General features: G+C 47.9%; 1 protein-coding gene across 1 annotated transcript in view; it reads left to right on the top strand.

Moving 5' to 3' along the window:
- RGS20 (regulator of G protein signaling 20) overlaps positions 1-22,214 on the top strand; it is a 40,609-nt gene that overhangs the window by 17,281 nt on the left and 1,114 nt on the right. The window contains exons 2-4 of the mRNA XM_074987178.1: positions 9,573-9,721; positions 20,276-20,362; positions 21,144-21,378. Of these exons, the coding sequence (XP_074843279.1) occupies positions 9,573-9,721; positions 20,276-20,362; positions 21,144-21,378 (471 nt within the window). The remainder of the gene's footprint in view (positions 1-9,572; positions 9,722-20,275; positions 20,363-21,143; positions 21,379-22,214) is intronic.

Raw genomic sequence — 22,214 nt, 5'->3', positions numbered from 1 at the left:
ACAGAGGTCCAAAAATTGTTATCAAGGTTGACAAATCAGGGAAAAAAAATCACAATTTTTGGTCCTCTGTGCTTTATATATTGAGTCTGTTGTGGTATGGCTATGATCAGAAGAAAGCTCCCATGAAAGCTCATCACCTAAAAAATTATTTTGTTTGTCTTTAAGGTGCTACATGACTGCTGGTTTGTTTTGATAGATAAGGACTAACCTGGCTATCTCTCTGTTAGTAGTCCCATTAGTGACCCTTTAGCATAAGTCAGTCAGACTCTCACTTGATGTAAATCAGAACAGCTCCACTACAGTTAGCTGAGGCGCTACCTCTGCTGTTCCGTTGGACATGAAAGACTTGTGCATTTTATATGGCCGATCATTGATCTACAAAGATGGACTATAGTGGAGCACCAAATTCTCCCCTCCCTAAAGTGAAATACCAGCTCTTCTGAAGCAGCAGAGCAACAGAATTTCAGGAAGAAATGAAAGACCTGACTCTCCAGTGCCTTGCCCTTTCTGCGGTCATTTACTGCAGTGCAAACTGGGTATAAAGTACTGCCAAATCAGAATGGGAGATTTTTACACCCACTTTGTTTAGGTGAAACTGACTTCCCAAGGTGCACTTCAGCTTGGAATGCACTAGTCGTTTGATGGCTTGGGCATTATTTGGGCCATATGTTGCTTAGAGATAGGCTTTAGCGTCTACATTCAGACTCAAGCCATGTCTACACGTGCACGCTACTTCGAAGTAGCGGCACTAACTTCGAAATAGCGCCCGTCACGGCTACACGTGTTGGGCACTATTTCGATGTTAACATCGACGTTAGGCGGCGAGACGTTGAAGCCGCTAACCCCATGAGGGGATAGGAATAGCGCCCTACTTCGACGTTCAACCGTGTAGTCATTGCGCGTCCCACAACATCGAAATTGCGGGGTCCTCCATGGCAGCCATCAGCTGAGGGGTTGAGAGACGCTCTCTCCAGCCCCTGAGCTCAATGGTGGCCGCGTGGAGCGGCCCCTTAAAGGTCCCCTCCCCCTCCCTTTCTTGTGCAGGCGGCAGCCCAGACACGCGGCCAGCCTGCATGTCTCTGAGCCACCACTGTCTGCCACCCCAGCTGTGATGGCCGCCCGGCAGCCCCCCCAGCACCCTCAGAGGACCCCCTCCCCAAGGGGAGCCAGGGCTCGCGGGCTGGCAGCCAGAGCAGCAAGCGGCAGCGGGGCCCCTCCTGGACGGAGGCCGAGCTTCGGGACCTTCTGGGGCTCTGGAGCGAGGAGGAGGTGCTCCAGGTAATGGGGAGCAAGAGGCGGAACGCGGATGCGTTCGCTCAGCTGGCCGAGGGCCTGGCCGCCCGGGGTCACCCTGCCCGCACTCCGGACCATGTCCGGAGTAAAGTCAAAGAGCTGCGGCAGGGTTACGGCTGGGCCCGGGATGCGGCCGGCCGATCTGGGGCCGCCCCCGTCACTTGCCCCTTTTACAGGGAGCTCAGGGACATCCTGGGCCCCTGGCACACCTCCTCCCCTCCGGCCACTCTGGATACCTCAGCTGAGGAGCCCCAGCAGGCCCCGGAGCCGGAGTCTGCCCCGGAGGTAAGCCCCGCACCCCAGGGGCCCCCCCTGGAGCCCACCCCCGGGGCACTGGAGCAGGAGGAGGAGGAGGAGGAGCGGGAGGGGGACTCCTCCTCCACTGACACTGGGCTCCAGATCCTCTTGCCATCCTGGAGCAGCAGCCGGGCGTCCGCCCCCCCGGGTGTCCCCCGACCGTGGGAGTGGACCTACAGGTATGTACCCCCCCGGTGTACACCCCCGGGGTTGAGGGGCGGGGGTAATAGATATGTGGCCAGGGCCCTCCACATGCCCAGATGGCCATGGCCCCAAGGACAGCAGTGCCATGTCCCTCACAGGAGTGCATCAGCCCCTGCCCCCCCCCAGCACGACAGTGCCATGCCCCATCCCCGGGGCTGGGAGGAGTGGAACCTCTAGGGTCCCCCGGGAGGAGGGGGTGGGACACCCCGCAGCAGCAGCAGCATGCGATGGAGTGGGAGGAGTGCAAATGCGAGTCTCAGGCTAGATATGGGCAACAAGCTGAATAGCTCCCAGTGGCTAAGGATGATCCTGGGGCTACAACTGGCTGGTAACACCTCTGCCCTGAACAAAGAGGAGGGAGGAGCCGAGCTGGCTTTGAATCGGGCGAGGGGCCGCAGGTAGAGGCTAGGGGAAGGGAGAGCTAGAAGGCAGCCAGCCTGAGGAGGGGGAAAGCTACACCCCAGAGGGGCACCCCTTGGGGTCTTCTCCCCAGGACGGGTTTGAAGGACTGTCTCTGACTGCTGTACTGTCACTTCTGTGAGAAACTGGGCATCTGTTGCCTAAGAAACCTCTCCTGTCAGACCCTGCTGAGTGAAGTGAGAGTCACTCCCGCCAGGGGACGGGGTGCAGTGCAGGGGGACCCTTGAACCCCATCACAGCAGCATCTCCCAGGGACGGGGATGGGGAACCTGCAGCACAGGGGTGGGGGGACAAGGGCCACGGCTCGGGGCCCACACTAACGCCTGTCTCCATTCTTCTTCCCCCGCTCCTGTGTTCTGCAGCTGCACCATCGGAAGGACCGGAGAGCGCCGGTGAGGCTTCAGTGGTCCCAGAATCCCCTCCGGGGCCATCGCTCCAGGCCAGCCCCTCGGCGGAGGACCGACTGGCCCCACGTCAGGCAAGACGGCGGACCCAGCACCACCACCTGACGGCGATGGACCCCCAGCTGCTGGCCATCCACCGCCGGCAGCTGGAGGTCGCGGAGCAGCGCCTGCGGGTGGAGCAACGCCACCTCCATCTCCAGGAGCGGGCGCTGGCCTGGCGCCAAGAGGCATGGGGGGCCTACATGGAGACCTTCAACCGGATAGTGGACTACCTGGCCCCCCCATACCGTGCCGGCCGCCGCTGCGCCCGCCCTGAGTGCTCCACCCGCCGCGCCACCCGCTGCTCCGCTCGTCGCCGCACCGTCCGCCGTCGCCCCGCCACCCGCCACCAAGGGCCGGACCGCCGAGGGAGGCCTGGGGCCAGCTGAGACTCGCCGGACGTATCTGCCGGTCCGCCCGGCCCCCAGCCAGCCCCGGACAGGGCTGCGGCCGAGGCGGGGCTCCAGGCCGCCCACCCCCAGTGCCGGACTATAGGGGCGTGGGGCCCAGGATGTGCCCCCCCCCCTTGTATATAGTTTGGATTTATTCATTTGTGCCCCCCGTTTGCCCCCCCCATGTAAATAGTTCTCCCCTTCCTTGCAATCCCTGTGTTTTTTTTGTAAATATATGCATACTTTTTTATTTTTCACTTATAATAGTTAGAATTTCTTGTATATAGTTTGGTATTAGTTAAAAGAACAGTTAAAAGAAAACCAGTTTGATTTTACAAACAAGTGCGTACTTTTATTTGTCCAGGAAAAGTGTGGGGGGGTGCTGTGGGGTGCTCCGTGGTGTGGGCATAGGGGCAGGGAGTGTTGTGGAGGAAGGGGTGGGGGCGCAGTGGGGGGGCCTGGCAGAGTTCACCCTGCGGCCTCATCGAAGTGGGCCCGCAGGGCCTCCTGGACCCGGGTCCCTTCGGGGTCCACCTGGCGACTGGGGGCAGCGGGTGGCTGCACGTTGGCCCTGCCGGCTTCCACAGCCCAGCCCTGAAAAAAGGCCTCCCCCTTACTCTCCACCAGATTGTGTAGGGCGCTGCAGGCACCCACAATCTGGGGGATGTTGGTGGGGCCCGCATCCAGGCGGGTCAGGATACACCTCCAGCGCCCTTTGAGGCGGCCAAATGAGCGCTCCACCACCTGGCGCGCGTGGTTCAGGTGCTGGTTGAAGCGTTCCTGGCTGGCAGAGAGATGGCCCGTGTACGGGTGCATGAGCCAGGGCCGGAAGGGGGGGTATGCCGCATCTGCGATGACGCAGAGGGGCATGGTGGTGTCCCCCACAGGGATCTCCCGCTGGGGGATGTAGGTCCTTGCCTCCAGCCGACGGCACAGGCCCAAGTTCCGGAAAACCCGGGCGTCGTGGGTGCTGCCAGGCCAGCCCACATAAATGTCCTGGAAACGGCCCCGGCTGTCCACCAAGGCCTGGAGGACCACTGAGTGGTAGCCCTTGCGGTTTATGTAGCGTCTTCCACTGTGTTGCGGGGCATGGATGGGGATGTGAGTCCCATCCAGAGCCCCGAAGCAATTGGGGAAGCCCAGGGTGGCAAAGCCCGTGATGGCGGCATCTGGGTCCCCCAGCCTCACGAGCCTGTGGAGGAGCATGGCGTTGATGGCGCGCACGACCTGCAGGGGAAGCACATGGGAGAGCACCAATGAGGGGTGAGCAGAGTGTGCGTGGCCCTGCCCTGCCTGGGCCCCCCTGCCCTCCCCTCCCCTCCCCTGCCCTGCCCTGCCCTGCCCTGCCAGGGCTGCCTCCCCCTCCTCCCCCCATGGGTCCTCTTACCTCCATGAGGACAGCCCCGACGGTGGCCTTGCCGACGCCAAACTTCTGGCCCACGGATCGGTAGCTGTCTGGAGTGGCCAGCTTCCAGACAGCGATGCCGACCCGTTTCTGCACTGTGAGGGCACGCCGCATGGCGGTGTCCTGGTGCCCGAGTGTGGGGGTGAGCCACTGGCACAGCTCCAGAAATGTCTGCCGGCTCATCCTAAAGTTCCTGAGCCAGCGGTCGTCGTCCCACTCCTCAAGCACGAGCCGCTCCCACCAGTCGGTGCTGGTGGGGTAGCTCCACAGGCAGCGGCGTGTGAGGCGGTGGGGGGGTCGGGGTGCTGCAGGGTTGGGGGGTGAGTCCTGCTCCCCTGCGGGCCGCTCCTCCTCCGGTGTGGCAAGGAGGTGCTCAGCTGCCTCCCGCATGGCATGGAGCAGGGGCGGCTGGGTGGATCTCTGGCTGCGGCTGCTGCTGCTGCTGCTGCTGCTGGGGGTCCATGATTGCATCACCCGAGGTCTCCGTGCCTATGGCTCTTCAGACCGTGTGCTGTGCAGGCTGTGTGTGTCTGGGAGGGGCCCTTTAAGGGAGCGGCTAGCTGTTGCCCCAGAAGCGCTAGTCCGCCCTGTGACCCTGTCTGCAGCTGTGCCTGGCACCCCTATTTCGATGTGTGCTACTTTGGCGTGTAGACGTTCCCTCGCGGCGCCTATTTCGATGTGGTGCTGCGCAACGTCGATGTTGAACATCGACGTTGCCAGCCCTGGAGGACGTGTAGACGTTATTTATCGAAATAGCCTATTTCGATGTCGCCACATCGAAATAGGCTACTTCGATGTAGGGTTCACGTGTAGACGTAGCCTCAGAGTCAATGCTGTTCAAAATGTTGGGTATTCACATGCAAGATTATGAATCTGGCCCATTGCTGATACCGTTATTTATCTGTAGAATAGGAGGTTTGTATTTCTTTTGTAGATTCCTGCCATCACTAGTTGGTGTGACAACTGATAGATCTGCCTTGGCTCATGACCATGGTACCGATATAAAATCAACTTTTCTCCAAAAAAACTACAGCAAAGGGCCACAGTCATGATCCAGGCATTCTGGAGTTCATATAGCCTGGAATCATAATTATTGCTCTATGTCAAAAGGGTGAGACTGTCACCGTGGTACTAATGAGAATCAGCAACGTTAATTAAGTAGGCTGAAATCCTATTTCCACTGAAATCAATCATAAAACTTCCATTGACTAAGGGAGCTAGGATTTTATGCAGAGTCTATTTCTAGCTCTTCCACTGAATAGTTGTCACTTAGGACAAATTGTGTCACCACTCTGTGCCTCGGTTTCCCTTTCACCCCTGCTCATTGATTGTAAACTCTGGGGGATGGTGACTGTCTTTTGTGTTTGCATAGCCTGACCACAGTTCAGGCTTCTATGCACTACTCTAACCTGGTCTAATAATAAATACTGTGATTATGGCCAGGTAGGCATCTTGTTTTACTGGGAGGTTATGGTCAGAAACGTGATTGCAGCAACAGCAGCTTTAATTGAAGAGAGTTGCTCCCTGTGGATATTCAGACTGCTTTAGTGCCCACAGTAAATGTGAATGAAGTGATGTGTCATACCTTTATTACATTTCAGTTCATTTTTAAAGCCACAGTGGTATTAAAAATATTAAGGGATCCAATCATCTAGTCATTTGCATGCACACAATTGCTGTTAATTCTCAGAGGAGCCGCAGGTGCACTATACTTGCCCTTTCCTTAAACAAAGTGTCTGCTTTGAACTAGACATCTTTAAAGCAATAGATACAGTCTTGCAGGAACTTCTGCCTTGGGGCTCCACATATTTTTAAACATTGGTGCCATTTTGTTGTTGTTTAGAAATATTTACAAAAATCATCATTTAAATCTGGAGAAAGAAATTACTTTATATTTATTTAAAGGGGAAGCTTATGCTTTCAGGTGTATATCTGCTCATGAAGCATGGAAGAGTTTAAATGAGATGCCCAACTGGGCGTTTATTATTTTCCTCCTGAACGCTTCATAATTTGTAACCTGGGCTATAACTCCAATATGATGAGTATTGGTTTTGCACTCATAAAGCTCTACAGCTTCCAAATAGCCTTTGAAGCACTCACTCTAACAGAAGCCACATTATAAACAAAACACAATTTTTGAGGAGTGGGGGGCTGAAGGGAGAGGAAGAACACCTTTGCCACAGACACGCTTATATGTTCTTTCCTCACACTCAAGTATACCAGAGAATATTTTGCCAAAGAAATCAACCTGGAAAAGTATAATAAATCTAAAATAAATTGTATAATAAAAATCTAAAATACCTTTATGAATAACATAGTAGGTCAAAGTAAAGATTCTTTGTAATAAGGAGACATTTGGGGGGTAAATGGGTACAGTGACTTATCCACCTCTTTCTCTTATGCCCTTCTTCCCACTGCAAGCAAAAAAGCCAGAAGGCTAGCACTGCTAATCAGATCATATATCAATTCAGTTGTAAAGTGAGTTAGAGATATTTATGAGCACAGAACCACATGGAACATCTACTAAATTAAGCTGGATGAATTATATAAATAGCACTCATTTGATTCCAATTATAAATTAAACTTTTATAATTGATGATAAGAAAATGTTTACTGTCTACTCCGGAAGCTGAGAATACAGGTTGAACCTCTCTAGTTTGGCAGCATGTCTAATCTGGCATGATTTTATTTATCTGGACAACTCCTCATCATGGGTGTGGCCAAGTTTCCTGTGGTCCCATAAAGTTTGTTTCCAGCCACCAGTCCTGGCTCTTAGTGTTCTGTGCTGTTATTTAGCTTTAATTTACCCCTAAATGTCTTCTAAGAGCCCAGTAAGCAGTGAAAGTATTGGTAATGCTGGTAGACTATATTGGCTTCCTGGGGTCCAGCAAATTCTCTCGTTTGGCACAGGTCAAGTCCCGAGGGTGATGGACCAAAGAGGTTCCACCTGTACATCAGATATACCGTTGTCTCCTTTAATGTTTTGTTCATAATTATGTTTTATTGCAAGCATTATAACTTGCTTTATTATTCAAAAATATTTATCGGACAAAAGCTAAAAATATTCAGTATTTCCTTCTACTGTAATGAATGTGAAATTTAAGCAATAAAGAAAACAATGTATAGATATTTTTTCTTTTCATATTTATTCTCCCATATTTTAAACTATCAAGCTGGCATTTTGGAAAGTAATGTTCTTAGAGTTTAGATTTTTGGTTGTCTGGGGCACATTGTCGAAGGCTGCAGATCTGTAATGGGGCATCGTTTTGTGTATTTTCTCCCTATTATAGTGTAGCTCTGCTGGTCTGATGTTATTTTGCAAAACAGGTTCCTCTTCTGCTGTGTATGACATACACATTGTCTTTTGAACAAGGGGGTGATTCTAGACAAAACAAAAAGAATACTAACCTATATAATACCATCAATAAAGGGAAGAACAGTAGAGAATGTAGTGATCATGAATAAATGCTTCATTGACTTGGAATAACCCTGACCTCTTTGACAGTCGTGAATTTGTAATTTTTGCAACAATGAGTGCCTCACATGGATTGCCATCATATTCCTACATAAACATATCTGAGCACATATACAGGGAATGATTTTAACATGATGTTCCCCAGTTCATAACATCTCATAATTGGTTTTGGATCATGATGAATAACTCCTTAAAAAAATCTGTCATTTTTAATGGTATTTAAACTCCTCTTCTACCTACAAATGCACAACACCAAAAAGTACCACTTTTCACAAAAGAAAGAATGGCTGAGTATCCAACCTTCATCTAAAATCATAACAAAGTAAGGTGCACGTGTTTCTTTAAGATATGCTATTTCATCAGTGTAGGGTCAACAGGCAGCAAACCCTACAGTGGGAGCACCCCCTGCCCCCAGACTCTGCCAGTCAGCATTTCAGGCTAACAGGAAGTTACCAACTTGCATGAGAAGTGAGTGACTCTGGCCAGCCTGACCCCATGTTTAAAATTGCTCATGTATGTAACATTTGGGCCCACGGACTGTGGGGCAAAGGGAACAGTTGTCCTGGGCTGGCGTTTCAAAGAGGCCTGGAGCCCCGGCTGCCACTGCTACTGTTACTTTTGCAGCACAGGCATCTGGAGCTCCAGGCCCCCCTTGAAGTGCCGTGGCAACGCTCCACCACTCTGCATGGCTGTGAGAGGGAGGAAGGCCCAGAACTGTGGCCCTGGCGGCAGTAAGGGTTGACTGCCCTAGGCCCCATGCCCCTTTCAGGGCCAGGGGCACAGAGCCACCCCCTGGTCCCCCCTTACCCTGGGACCCACAGTGGCTGTCAGCCCCTGTGTACATGTTTGCCAGATTTGGAAACTAAGCAGTTATCCTACAACAATTTAGAGGCATCCCATGCTGTGCCCCCTTGTGAACTATCACTTGGAGCCTATGGTTGTGATGGGAATGGACTCTTTATATCTGAATGTTGCCTGGCTCCTGTCTGTGTCCCTTCAGCAAGTGAGTGGTTGTCTTCCCAAACCACATAGGTCTATGTTAAATGAACACAGAGTCAGTCCCATCATGGGCAATCAGCTCCTAGCCTTTCCCCTTAGCTGCGGCCTAAGGAGCAGATTTTCTTTTTTTCTTTAACACCCGCAATGGAGGCCAAATTCTGTAAACAAAAAACTCGTCTTCCATTTACGTACCTCTTAACCAGTGCACAGACTCACCAGCTGGAGGAGAAGTAAAAAATCCAGCTACAGGTCCAGTTGCCCTTTTCCCCTTACAGGTGGCTTTATTTCCTAAAACAACACAGCGTAGGACTATTAGATAACCACCATTGGGACCTTTCCAGGTACAGCCAGCTGAGAGGAGAGAGAGAGAGAACACAAACACTCCTTCCACCCCACATAAACTTCTTTTGTAACCTTCACCCAAATCTGCCATGTTAGTGGGGGGAATCTGTTAACTTCCTACAGGCTGGAGTGCTTTTATATCTTGTCTCATAGAATCTCAAAAAGGTGGTGGATTTCCCCAGTTTCCCCGGTTTCCAGTGGGAGCTGTCTGATTCTGAGGTCTTTTAAAAATCTGGCCTTAATTCTATCTGGCAAATCTTTTGCGCAGAGGTTAATTCCCCCTCTTATTTTGGTTTTTGCAGCCCATGGGATCAGAGCGGATGGAGATGCGCAAACGGCAGATGTCTGTGGCCCAGGAGATACCAAGCTCCGCACAGGCACAACATGGCATTGGGAATCGAGCTTCCAATGCCTGCTGCTTCTGTTGGTGCTGTTGTTGCAGCTGCTCATGGTATGTCTTTTGGTGTCTCAGCTCAAACCTGCAGGGGTGAGTGACTGCCAGTGGTTAAGACAACAAAACCAATACAGCGCTAGGGGTAATAATACAAGTCTAGAACAATAGGGAAACGATTGTTATGGCGCCACTCTGGAGGCAATCTTCAGCTCTAGTTCCTGTGGATTTTCCATTGAAATAACCAAGGATATGTATTTAAAAAAGAAAAAAGAATATTCTAGATGCAGCATCAAGTAGCTGGGCAGAGCTAACACTTTAAATAAAAAGGTACGCAGTTCTTAGCACTGCTGTAGGCTACACACACATCAGATTAATGCTTTTCTTATTATTAAAATACTGCTCGTGCTTGATATTCTACAATATAGATCAGCCTAGTCCTGACACCACAAAAAAGTATACAATCTAAGTAAGACAGAATGTGTAAGGTGCACTGGGAGGCGCAGAAGAGGGAAGGACAAGCTTTTAACAAATATTATTACTAAGTCATGTCTTCTGGGCCCTGAAGAAGAAATAAGTCATTAGGAGGGATTCAGTCTGGAACAAAATAAAGAGGACATTGATTTTTGGAGGTACTGAGCACCTGCCCTTTCTGGTCAGCCTGTGAGTCACCTTCAGGCACCAGTGTCTGAAAATACTGGCCTCTCTGCACGAGGACCTGTGTTGAAAATGCTTGGAGATGGCTTATAGGAGAGAGACAATATTTAGCTTGGCATCATTGGTGAAGCAAGAAGATTGCTGAAGTGAAGTTAGATCTCTTAGCTAATAAGTCCTCATTTACTTCAAGTAAAAAAAAAAACCATTAGTATTTAAATCCCTTGCAACTACTTAAATTTTGCAGCCTATAAGGTGTAGTTACTTCAGCCTAAACATTGGTGCAGAAATGGCTAGGTCAACGGAAGAATTCTTCTGTTGACCTAGCTACTACCTCTTGGAAGGTGGATTAAGTACATGGATGGAAAAGGGAGAAAGTGCCTACAGTGTGGCATTACAGAGGCATAGCTGTGATGCCACAAAGTATATATATACCTTAAGAGATGTGCCAGCTCAGAGACTCTCAATCTTTTCAGACTTCTGTACCCTATTCAGGAGTCTGATGTGTCTTGCATATCCACTTAAAAACTACTTGCTTACACAAACACACACAAAAATACAAGTCACAGCATGTTCTTACTGAAAACTTTCTGACTTTCTCATTTTGTGTGTCGGACATTTGAGTTTGTACTTACCTCACTAGTGCTTTTTATGTAGCCTGTTGCACATCTAGGTAATAATCTAAATGAGTTGATGTGCCCTGGAAGATCTGTTTATACCCCCCTGGGGTCTATGTACCCCTGGTTCAGAACCAGCACTCTAGCTCCAGTAGATGTTATGATCTTAATGCAGGCTTGGTTCTATGACCTGTTATATCAGTCAGACCAGTCTCCCACTGTGCTCCCTTCTAGTCTTAAAATTTATGAATTTTGTCCCATAAAGGCAAATTTAAATTAACCTGAAATGTTAAATTCCTAATTTTTCTTCCTTGCCTTAAAAATCCATCCTCATTCAAATGGAGAAAAATATGGCTCAGGTGTTATTATCCCAATTTTACCCTCAGAGGAACTGACAGACAGAGATATTTAGTGATTTGGACACTATCACGAAGTTGGGCTAGAAGTAGGAATTTAAAATCCAGATCTTCTGGGTGTTGATATTGTGCTTTAATCATGAGCAACAGAGCCGGAAATTGGAAGGGGTAGAGATAAAGGTGTTAGTTTACGATCTCTTTCTATGAAAGGGCTGGGGAACCACTAGCTCACAGGCTGGATCCAGCCCCCTGTTTAATCTCATCTTGTATACAGCCAGCAAGGCAAGTAGGCTGCAGATGCGAGCACCAGCTCCCAGTGACCTGGGAAGTGCCACATGTAGTCCTTGCCTGCAGGTGCTGCCCCCACAGCTCTCACTGGCAATGGGAGCTGTGGGAGTGGCATCTGCAAATGAGGGCAGAGCAGAAAGCCATCTGTAATCCTCCCTCCAGGTAGATGCTGGCCACTTCTAAATCTTGCAGCTGCCAGAGGGAAGCATCCCACACCTCTTCCTGCACCTCTACCTTGTCCCAACCCAGAGCCCCCTTTCGCATCCCACCTCCCTCCCAGAGCCTGCACCCTTCCCCCAACCTCCTGCCCTGAGCTACATCTTGCATTCCTTACCACTAGGGCCCAGGCCAGAGACCCATCCTGTACCCCAAACCCCTCATCTCAAGCCCCACGCAACGCGTGCATTCCCAGTCACAAGCTCCCACATCCCACCCCTCTGCCTCAGCCAGCCTAGAGCCCTATTTCGCACCTAAACCCCACATTTCTGGCCCCATCCCAATTATAGCCTTGCCAGTTTTCCTGACCAGAGACCATTACCATTGTAGCAGCAGCACCCAGGCTGTCTGATTTTGAAAGCTGTCACTCTTAACCCCAAAGCCTAGCGGAAACCTTGACCTCCCCCTTGCATGTGTGCAGCCTTCAACTGTTTTACCCCACCCCCCGGGGATCAGTCACCCCTGTTCAATGAGAATGATTCTGGCCACATTTAGCAGTATCGTAAAGTCAGAGATTCTGGCAACTGCAAAAGGCTTTTTAAGCCATCAGCTATTTAGATGGTTTGCCCAATAAACACAGTATACAATGCTAAATACCCACCACCTGAGATTTACCGTGTCCACAAATAGTGCATCTTGAAAGCGAATGGACAAATTAAAGTTATTCGTCTACAACAGAGAGAAAAGCAACAGATGCAAACAACCAGTGGAAGACTGCCGTGTGGGTTCAAATCAGTCAACAAGTTTATTTACTTTGAGAAATCATATTGCCTTTTAGATTGACCTGACGTATCCTGTTATGCATTTAAGTTCCAGGCTCATTAAAATAGCGTAACTGAATAAAGAAGATCACTGCAGAGCTGTGGAACAGTTGGTACCTGGAAGATGTGATAAGAACTTGCACAGGGACAGTTCCTGCAAGATGGAGCACTCCAAGTGGGAGTTAGGGGCATGTAGCATCTAGCAGGCAGCAAACAGCACTTCAGAGGATTAAGGCGAATATTTAGTTTTCTTCCACCTACTCAAGGCTCTTGCTTCCTTGACTAAATATGAGGCTTCCATCCAGTTATTTCTTTCTGGGAATTCATAGTTTACTTGCATCAGTCAGTTACCTCACAAACTAAAATAGCCATTCTTTGTCCCTTGATAAGTCATTATCACACTATAGAACTTTAAAGACTAACAAAATAATTTATTAGGTGACCTTTCGTGGGACAGACCCACTTCTTCAGACCATAGTTGAAGAAGCGGGTCTGTCCCACGAAAGGTCACCTAATAAATTATTTTGTTAGTCTTTAAAGTGCTACTTGACTGCTTTTTTGTTTTGATAGTATATAGACTAGCATGGCTTCCTCTCTGTTACTGCAGAACATTATTGTACCTTTGGTGATGAGGACAGTTTTTCAGAGTGAATCTGCAACTGTACCAAATCAATGGAGCTGCATGTGGCCGTGACTCCACCCCACTCACTTGCTTCTAAGATGCACTATTTGTGACACATTAAATACCTTTCACTGTGCACAGGTTTGGATGTCTTTGTCCTCCAAGCTTTTCTGAACTTCTGAGTCCAAAATTGAATTGCCAAGCCTGTATATGAACTTTGCTGTCATTGTGATTCTTCCAATGTGATGCAGGTTTGTATTCCACTTAGGTGTGTGCCTGCTCAAACAAATTTGCCTAGCAGTACCCATAGAGGAGCACTGCTTGTGCCTCATAGCCCCTTCCTTGGCTCTAGGAGGTGATGCTTCCTCAACCCCTCCCAGTTTCCCACATTGAATGCTCAGCAACTAAACTTTGAAGCAAAGGGCATGGAGGGTGGACCATGGAATACCTCTACATCACATCTTGAAGAACAACCGTTATAGTGAGTAACCACTTTTTCGTAAAGCAGACACAATCATGTATTTCACTTAGGTGACTCACGAGCAGAACTCTGGGTGGCCAGGCTCAGCCTACCTAACCGATGATGGCAAGTTCTCCCTACCAAAACCTGAAAGATGCAGTGGTGGCATAATTGTTCATAAATATACGTATGAACAACCATGTGGCAGCCCTGCAAATGGCCACCATCAAGAAGTCACTCAGGAACACTATGGGTGAAATTTGTGATTTCTTAGAATGAGCTCGTGCCCTACTGAGGGAGGGACATTGTCCCAAGGGGAGAAGGTCTGCAGGATATCCATTAACCTGTGGATATTCTCCTGCAGCAATTCCACTTGAATACTAGGCATGCAACCAAGTGCTGCAGAAAGTTGTGGGTGTGCCCTGAAGTCCTCCTGTACTGAAGAAGAGGAAGAGCTGGGCAATATAGAATTGCCCGAGGATGAAGATGAAGCATCTAAATGTGCAAAGCTGGATCCTGCTCCAGGACTGATGGAACCAGAAGGGACAACTCTGGAGGCTCTTTCACGGGAAAGATCACCAGCATCTGGGCCTGTGACAGTCACCATCAAAGACCTGCTTGGTGATCTCACCTTCGAGAAAGAAGAGTAGGACTTCCCCAACTGAGGAGTGTCCTACAGATTCTATGGAAGTCACTAGTACATATCAGGCACTGATGGGCAGTAGCCACGGGACTGGACGACCATCTCAACTGTGAGCTGAGTGCCAATCCTGGTAGCCATAATGCTCCATGTACAGCTACTGAGGGTCAGGCAATGAGAGTGGAACCAGGAAGATTCCAACCCAGATGCTTCTGGGCTTCAGGTAATAAGCGTGAGGCCAGCCCTGAGGGTGCGAGCAAACGGTTTATCTTGTCCGTAGTCCACAATCAAGAGGGAGTTGAGGCTGGCAGTGGAAAGGGTGCTGGCAGCAACAAGCATGCCCCCATTGTGTCTGATGCCAGAAGCAGCACTGACCCCACAATTGGGAGTAGGACTGAGGTCCTAAAGTGGAGAGTGCTGAGTGCCACTCCAGTAGCATTAGCAGCACCAGTCACAGAGGTGCTAAACATGGTCCTTGTGCAGGGAACTCCTTTGTGCTGAACCCAGCACCAGTCTCCACTGCCACCGACTCTGAAAAGGAGATATGGGGTAAGATGCAGACAGACCTACAAGGTCTCCAGCACGCTCAGCTAATGAGGCTGTAAAGAATGCAGCCCTGGCAACGTCCGGGACCAAGGGCAGGTTTGGGACAGAAAGGCAGGGGAGGTCTGCTGCCGGATATGCTGCCAGCGCAGAACCGCTGCTGGCACTTCCCTTGTTGGTCTGGATTCAATGGATGTCCTAGGGTTGGAATGAGTCAACAATACATGTCTAAAACCTCCTGGGACAGAACTGGGAAGCAGGTGACAGGATCTGCTCCATTGCATGCACCAGCATTCAATCCACACTGATCGTGCTCCTTCTGAAGGAGAAATCCCATGTGACTTGAAGCCGGTTCAGTCACTCCTATTCAACCTTTTCCTTGGGGCATTTGACAGGGAACAACTCTATATCCTGCTTCAGCATTACAGATCAGTAGAGCTGCCTGCATTGCTACCACTGCACCAGTCCACTTCATGCTCCTGCTTATCCTCACTCCTGAGCAAGTGCCACTCTGCAACAGGTGCTACTAGGCAAAATGCTCTGACTCTGGAGAGCTGAACATGCGTATACCTAAGTGGCATACGAGTGCATCTACTCAATAAGTAATTTTCTGTTGCACCAGTTTAGGACATGGTTGTATGTATAAAGCACTAACTGAGAAACTCCAGTTAATGGGAACTGTGCTGTTAACATTTCACGTCAGATTGAGACAATATTCTGTAACAGTGGTGCTCAACCTGTGGGCCAGGACCCCAAAGTAGGCCATGACTCCATTTGAATAGGCTCGTCAGAGCTGACAGACTTGCTGGTGCCCTGGGCCAGTAACTGAGCCCCACCACCCAGGGTGGAAGCAGAAGCGGAAGAGCTTCTGCCATGGGGAGTGGGACTCAGGCTACAGGCCTCTGCCTGGGACTAAAGCTCTTGGGCTTTGGCCTCCACTCATGGGAGCTAGACTCAGCACGCTCATGGTTTGGTCACCCATCTTGGAATCATGTCATAATTTTTGTTGTCAGAAGAGGGACAGTTCAATGACATCCGGGAGTCCTGCTCTACAGAGATCATTGTTTGTACTTGCGCAGCACGTGACTTCAGAATGTAAATATATTGGCCATCAAATCAATCAATCCCCCGCAATGAACAAAGAGTCCAGCAATTGTATCAATACTTATTGAAGTATATGGAAATACTTTAAAAACACTTACTATTTATACATAACATTTTAAAATACTTACATTGCGGCAGTGCCTAGAGGCCAGCCAGGCTGGGACTCCATTGTGTGAGTATAGCATGGCATGGTAAATGAAAGCCAAAGGAAGTTTCAATACATTTGCATAAGAAAGGACTGACAGAGGGACAGTTGGATACGGTCCTAATAAAACACTGAAATAATAGCCATACCTCAATGAGCAAATGAGCCTCAAAGTGCCAGTATTGACAACTATGCAGTACTGCTAAAATCAGCCACTTGACGGATGGGTTTAGCCCATAAGGCAGTGAGTAACATGGCCTCATGCTCCACCAATATTAAGCAAATGGGAGCCCAGCTCTACCAATGTTTGGTTCCAGTCCTCTCCTCTGGCCTCACCCCTGGAGCATCTCTGCACCCTGTGCTACATCTGGCTGCCGCTCCCTGCCACCCTTCCTCAGCCAGAGGCACAAGACCCCCGGCCCAGAGAAGCCCCAAGCATCCCCTAATCTGCCCAGAGGAGCCCCAGGGCAGCTGCAGCTGTGCCAAGCCAGTTTACTCTGTGGAAAAGCTGCAGCGTCCCTTGATTCAGAGATGGTTTTGATGTGCCCGATGCATATTTCCAGGTGGCTGAGGCAATGGTATCGGCTACTTCATTACCTTGGCCACCCAGGAAATTTCATGTGGCTCATCAAAAGCATCTTTGAATCAAGAAACTTGTCCCCAGAGTAGGCAGAGCTACCACAGAGCAGCTGGACCCCATGGCAATTGCCTCCTCCCTAGGGTGATCATCTGTCTTGTTTTCACTGGGGCAGTCCCATAGTTTAGGCAGGAGTCCCACCATTTAAACAAAAAAGCTAATGTCCTATATAGTCACTCCCCCAGCTGAGCTGTCCTTTCCCCAAGTCACTGCACCTGCTGGTAAAATCAACAAAGGGCTGCCTGAACAGCACATACTGACTATCCAGTACAGGTAGCAACAAGACAGGGAGCCAGGAGCCTTGCCATAGAGGTAAGGAGGGTATGTTGGTGGGTAGGGCAGTGCATTTTGTCCCCCATTGAAGATTGTAAGGTGGACCAGGTGCCACAGCAGTGCTGGGCAGCCCCTCCATGGGGCAGCTGCCCCTGCAGCCAGGGAGACCACTGCAGGGAGGTAGCTCAATCCCTGCCACAGGACAGCCTCCCATACAGGCAGGGACCCCTCCTCCCCCCACGGGGCAGCTGCCTCCACAGTCAGGGAGCTCTCCCCTGTGGTGGCAGTCCCATTCCTGGCACCAGGAGGTGTGGCACAGCTGGGACCAGCTCCCACAAGGCAGCTATCGCTGGACCAGGGAGCATCCCTGGCAGCATTCCCAGAGCCCAATAGAATGGGGCAGCTAGCAAACCCTCCCCTCCTTCCACAGGGCAAGTGCCCTTGCAACCGGGGAGCTCCCTTGTGGGGCAACAGCCCCATTTCAGTGCCCTGGGGCAAGGGGCAGCCACCCCTCTCCCAGGGTGTCCCGTATTTGGCCCTGGGAAATATAGTCATCCTAGCCCTCCCACTTTGGTGAGCTTGGCTAGCAATGAGAGGGAGACCCTCCCCCAAGAGCTCACTGTTGCTGGTGAAGGGCTTGGGCAGGGGGGCTTGTAGCCATGGGGGCAGCCTGCCTCCACCTCAAACGCCTCATCCCCAGCACCAGAGTAGAGCTCACACCCCAAGTTAAAGCCTTTACCTCCCCTCCTGCAGCCCAATCCTCTGCCCCAGCTCTGAACCTCCCTCCCACACCGCAGCCCCATCCAAGACCTTTCATCACTCTTCCCCCCCTGCCCTGCATGCATTAACAATTTGCCTATATTGCACACACACTTACTGAGTCCAGGCCATTTTTATATAAATATATGAGCTTCCAAGGTGGGTGTGCATGCGTGTGTGTTGGGGGGATGGTCTTGGATCCTTTCTTGGCACCATCAAAAACTACAAACCTGAGGTGTGTGTGTGCATGTATAAGCAGCACCCATTGCTTTAGATTTCCCAAGAATAGGAAACAAAAGCACTTTATGTACACCAACAATGAATTAATATAAACTTCACTTCCACTGTTCCCTTTGAATTGCTGGTAAATGCTCCTCCGCTCTTTTGTCAGGTCCTCTCTTTTGGGCATAGAAAAAGCAGCATTAGTGGTAAAGTGTACAAAGAAAGCTATTTACTCAATGGGGTGTTGAAATTACTCAGTTTTGATGGCACTTAAAATTCCTATTGACATTTATGAATAGTCTGGGAACTCGGTGCAGGCTAAAAACACAGCGGCTTTTCTTTGCCTTAAAATCACTTCCAAGAACAACGGTTTTATAGTAGCAAGGGAATGTGACACAAACTGCAACTAAATGTTCTATTTATAATCCCTATTCACAGAATGTCTTTCCTCAAAATAACTCAAGTGCTTTCCACTGAAAAATTATGAATAGAAACAAAAATAACAGTCCACATGAGTCATGTGGCTGAGAAGCAGTGCCTGGTATTCATGGGTCTTTCAATACTAGAATTAGAATGAACCAGTATGGGACCCAAAAACAAGTTCCAGTGCCTGGAGGCCCAAAGCTGGTGCTGGAGTTATAACTTAAGTCACATACTTGTTATACCTTGGAAGTCTGAGATATATGGAGCTATGTGAATAATTGGCTGTCTCTGCTCTGCGCTTGTACAGCTTTAGGGAGTCTTCCTGTCTCCCTAAAATGGAGTGGCTTCCATTTGTGAGGCACAGGAAATATTGTATATTACAAAGGAGGGAGAATACTATCCTGTGCAGACATCTATTCTTTTGTCTCCTTCAGTCTAAAATATGTCACACTGCTATTTGTGGGGTTGGGGGGGGGGGTGGAAAAGCAGGGCTCAGGGGTCACTATTAGGCCCTCTACTTCCCTCTCTCCATCTTCACCCTGCATATTTCTCCTTCAATCATCTTGTGATCCGGAGGATAAGGTTACATTATAGTTCTTTTAATAATTGTGCTGATTCTCCCTTTGCAGCAAAAATGAATTATGGTAACTCAGTGATTTGAAGGCATACACAAAATAAGCTGCACTGGATAGAGTGGTCACCATACTTGATTTTGTTACAGCAAAATCGAGGTTGTGGAACCTCTATCCCTGGAGATATTTAAGGGCAGGTTAGACAGACATGGTCTACACGGTGCTTGGTCCTGCTGTAAGGGCAGGGCACTGGACTCAGTGACTTCTCAAGGTCCTGTCCAGTTCTACTGTTTTATGCTTCTGAGGTTGTCCAACTTTCAACTGTGTGGGTAATTTGAAGGAAGCAAAGCATCTCTCCTTGCCAAATTTCTTTGCAACCCAACCCCCCAGACGGTAGACAAAAATTTCAGAAAGGAAAAGGTTAGAATTAATTCAGGTGGCAAAGCTGGAGGTAAGAGATAAGCAATACATTCAAAAGGAAGTGAACAAATCAAATAAGTAAGCTGAAAATAAACCAAGAATTTGATTTTAAATTTTTAACCCAGAAATTCTATCAAACTCCCTGGTTTGTCAGGTGTTGTAAAAGCCTGGAAATCCAGTTACCCCAGGAATGCCTTATAACGTACATGGTGCTTTTTTCTTCTGACAAATCAAAAAGTGCTTTACAGAAAGATCAGTTAACTCTTACTTCCTGTAACACAGAATATAGCAGCCATTTTGGCTAAGGAAAATACACAAGCACTGAAAGTTTTAGCTCTAAAAACAAAGGATAGCTTTTTAACAGGAAGCACGGGGGAATTTGAGTTAAAAAATTGCTGCTACACTGGAAGAGTGGTAGAGCTCCTTATGAACATAGGTGAGACTTTAGCCTGAATTTAGGCCTCATATTGATCCTGAAAGCTCTGCAGTTAATGCTTATTATAATGCTGGTCTCAGTAAGACAAGATACATGTTATTAAGCATAATAGTTATTAGAAGTAGCCCTGCTCAGGAAACGCCTTTGCAGGGCTAGAGCTACTCAGTGTTTTCTGGATTGCATCTGATGTTTAGAAGAACATACCAAATTCCCCTCTAAAATTGTGCTGAGGAACTACACTGGATAATGAGATTCTCCAGGACACTAGAGAAGCTTTGTTAAAATTGCTGAATTTACAACAATGTAAAATTAGTGCCTACGGAGAATAATGAAAAAAAAGGCGCAGGTGATTTGTATTCCTTTTAGGTAAGGTAGACAAACCAAGTATGTGTAAAATAGCACTAGTCTGATGTACTTTCAAGCTCTTATCTAAACTTAATTGAGTTCTCTCTTTGCTGCCTTGCAGCCTTACTGTTAGGAATCAAGATGAAGAGAGAGCAAGGAGGACATCCCATGAACTCAGAGCAGAGAGTATTCTAAACTGTGAAGAAAGGTATCCTTTATATTTATAGCATTTATACATAGCAGCTAAATCTGCAAGGCAAAGGGTTTGAAATGCACAAATTACATGCACCATTTAAATTCAATTCTCAGCTCTCTCTAGCTGCATGTTACTAACATTCCCACTCTAACCCTTAATTCAATGCCTGACAATGCCCATACTTTACAAAAATTATGTATAGGGATAGCTTACGCTATACAATGGTACAACAGCGACAACACAGTGAAGAAGGAATCTCCCATTCTGTCACTAGTCAGGCAACTAATTAAACTTCTGCAGTATTTTCCTGGGTGCTCAGATAGTATAAGACAAATCAAGCTAGAAGTACAGCTGTTGTGGTAACAATGTATTAATGTCTGGACCTAACCCGTGGGCATATTTCTGTCATGATAATGACACTAACTAAGAAGACAACTGTGCATTTGAAACCTGGAAAATGCTTTCAGGGACTGCATAAAAGGCTTTTCTTCAGCCACGGGTATTGTAAGTAAATGTCAAGCATTTTTGTAAAATAAAGCTGATGTCATTAAGAGAACATTTGATCACATTTTTAAGAGGAGTTCATTTCCCACAATCCTCCCCATCCTTAAGTTTATTAAAGTTTTGCAGCAGGGTGACATTACTGAGTATCAGTTAACAGAGTCTGACTTATCATGCATTAGACTTGTGTAAAGCTTTTTTTTTCTTTCAGTAAAAACACGTGTCTTTTTTCTAGTGACTGAATTCTGAAGTAACTTGCATCAATATCTCTTTTTCCATTCTCTCATTCAAGTCCCACTCCTACTCTTGAAGAAGTAAATGCCTGGGCTCAGTCATTTGACAAGTTAATGATCACTCCAGCTGGCAGAAATGCCTTCCGGGAGTTCCTTCGAACGGAATTCAGTGAAGAGAACATGCTTTTCTGGATGGCCTGTGAGGACTTAAAGAAGGAATCCAACAAAAATGCCATAGGAGAAAAAGCAAGGTTAATCTATGAAGATTATATTTCTATCCTTTCTCCAAAAGAGGTGTGTCTCCCTCACCAGCTCATTCTTTAATTCTGCATTGGACAGTAGTGGTCATAACATGAATAAATAAAGGCAAAGACAACTAAACCCAGGGATTCAGATCTTTTGAGGTTCATTGATAAAAATAAGGCTTGGCAGAATTTGATTTGTTTGCAACTGTCAGAACATCTATTTTAAACCTAATTTTAGTACAGTTTTTGCACTTAGTATTGTGAGCTTTAAGCATTTTTCAATTTTTATTATGTTGAAGTCAGAATTATTTAATGACAGCAGACCCTGGGGTTCAAAAGAAGTGCTTTATACAAAGTGCTAGCATACAAAATGTCAACATACATATAAATATACAAATTTCCTTACATCCAACTAATTTTAAAGTTTTCAAGTAGCATTTTTCATACTTTGCCTAGCTATACATTTTGATCATCATCAATGGAAAATTCTGATTTGTGTAAACAGTGATGCTGACCAACATTTTCTCATAAACACCTAATCCCACCAAGCCTGCAAATAATGGGAGACTTAGAAAAAGGCATCGTAGTGTTGTGATTGAAACCATCCTCCATGTTCCCTGTTCACAGACAAGGCAGATCATCTGTAATTCTATGTGGCATTATAAAGCACTGATGTTAGACTGCAATTCCTAAGCATAAAAGGGCAAAGAGCACCTTCTTTGCTTAAATAATCAAACAAGCCAGTTTTTTTCCTTAGCAGTAAAATAATGGTGGAAGACCATAAATGTGTTTAAAATCTTTAAGTGTGATTTGCTACGAAATATAAAGGAATTGCTCAAATATAATCTGTTTTACAGACTATTGCTATAGAGCAAAAGTTAAACA

Source organism: Carettochelys insculpta, chromosome 2, assembly GCF_033958435.1.
Source record: "Carettochelys insculpta isolate YL-2023 chromosome 2, ASM3395843v1, whole genome shotgun sequence".
Lineage (NCBI taxonomy): Eukaryota > Metazoa > Chordata > Testudines > Carettochelyidae > Carettochelys > Carettochelys insculpta.
The sequence above is the reverse complement of the archived record's forward strand: the minus strand, read 5'-3'. Positions and strand labels throughout refer to the sequence as shown.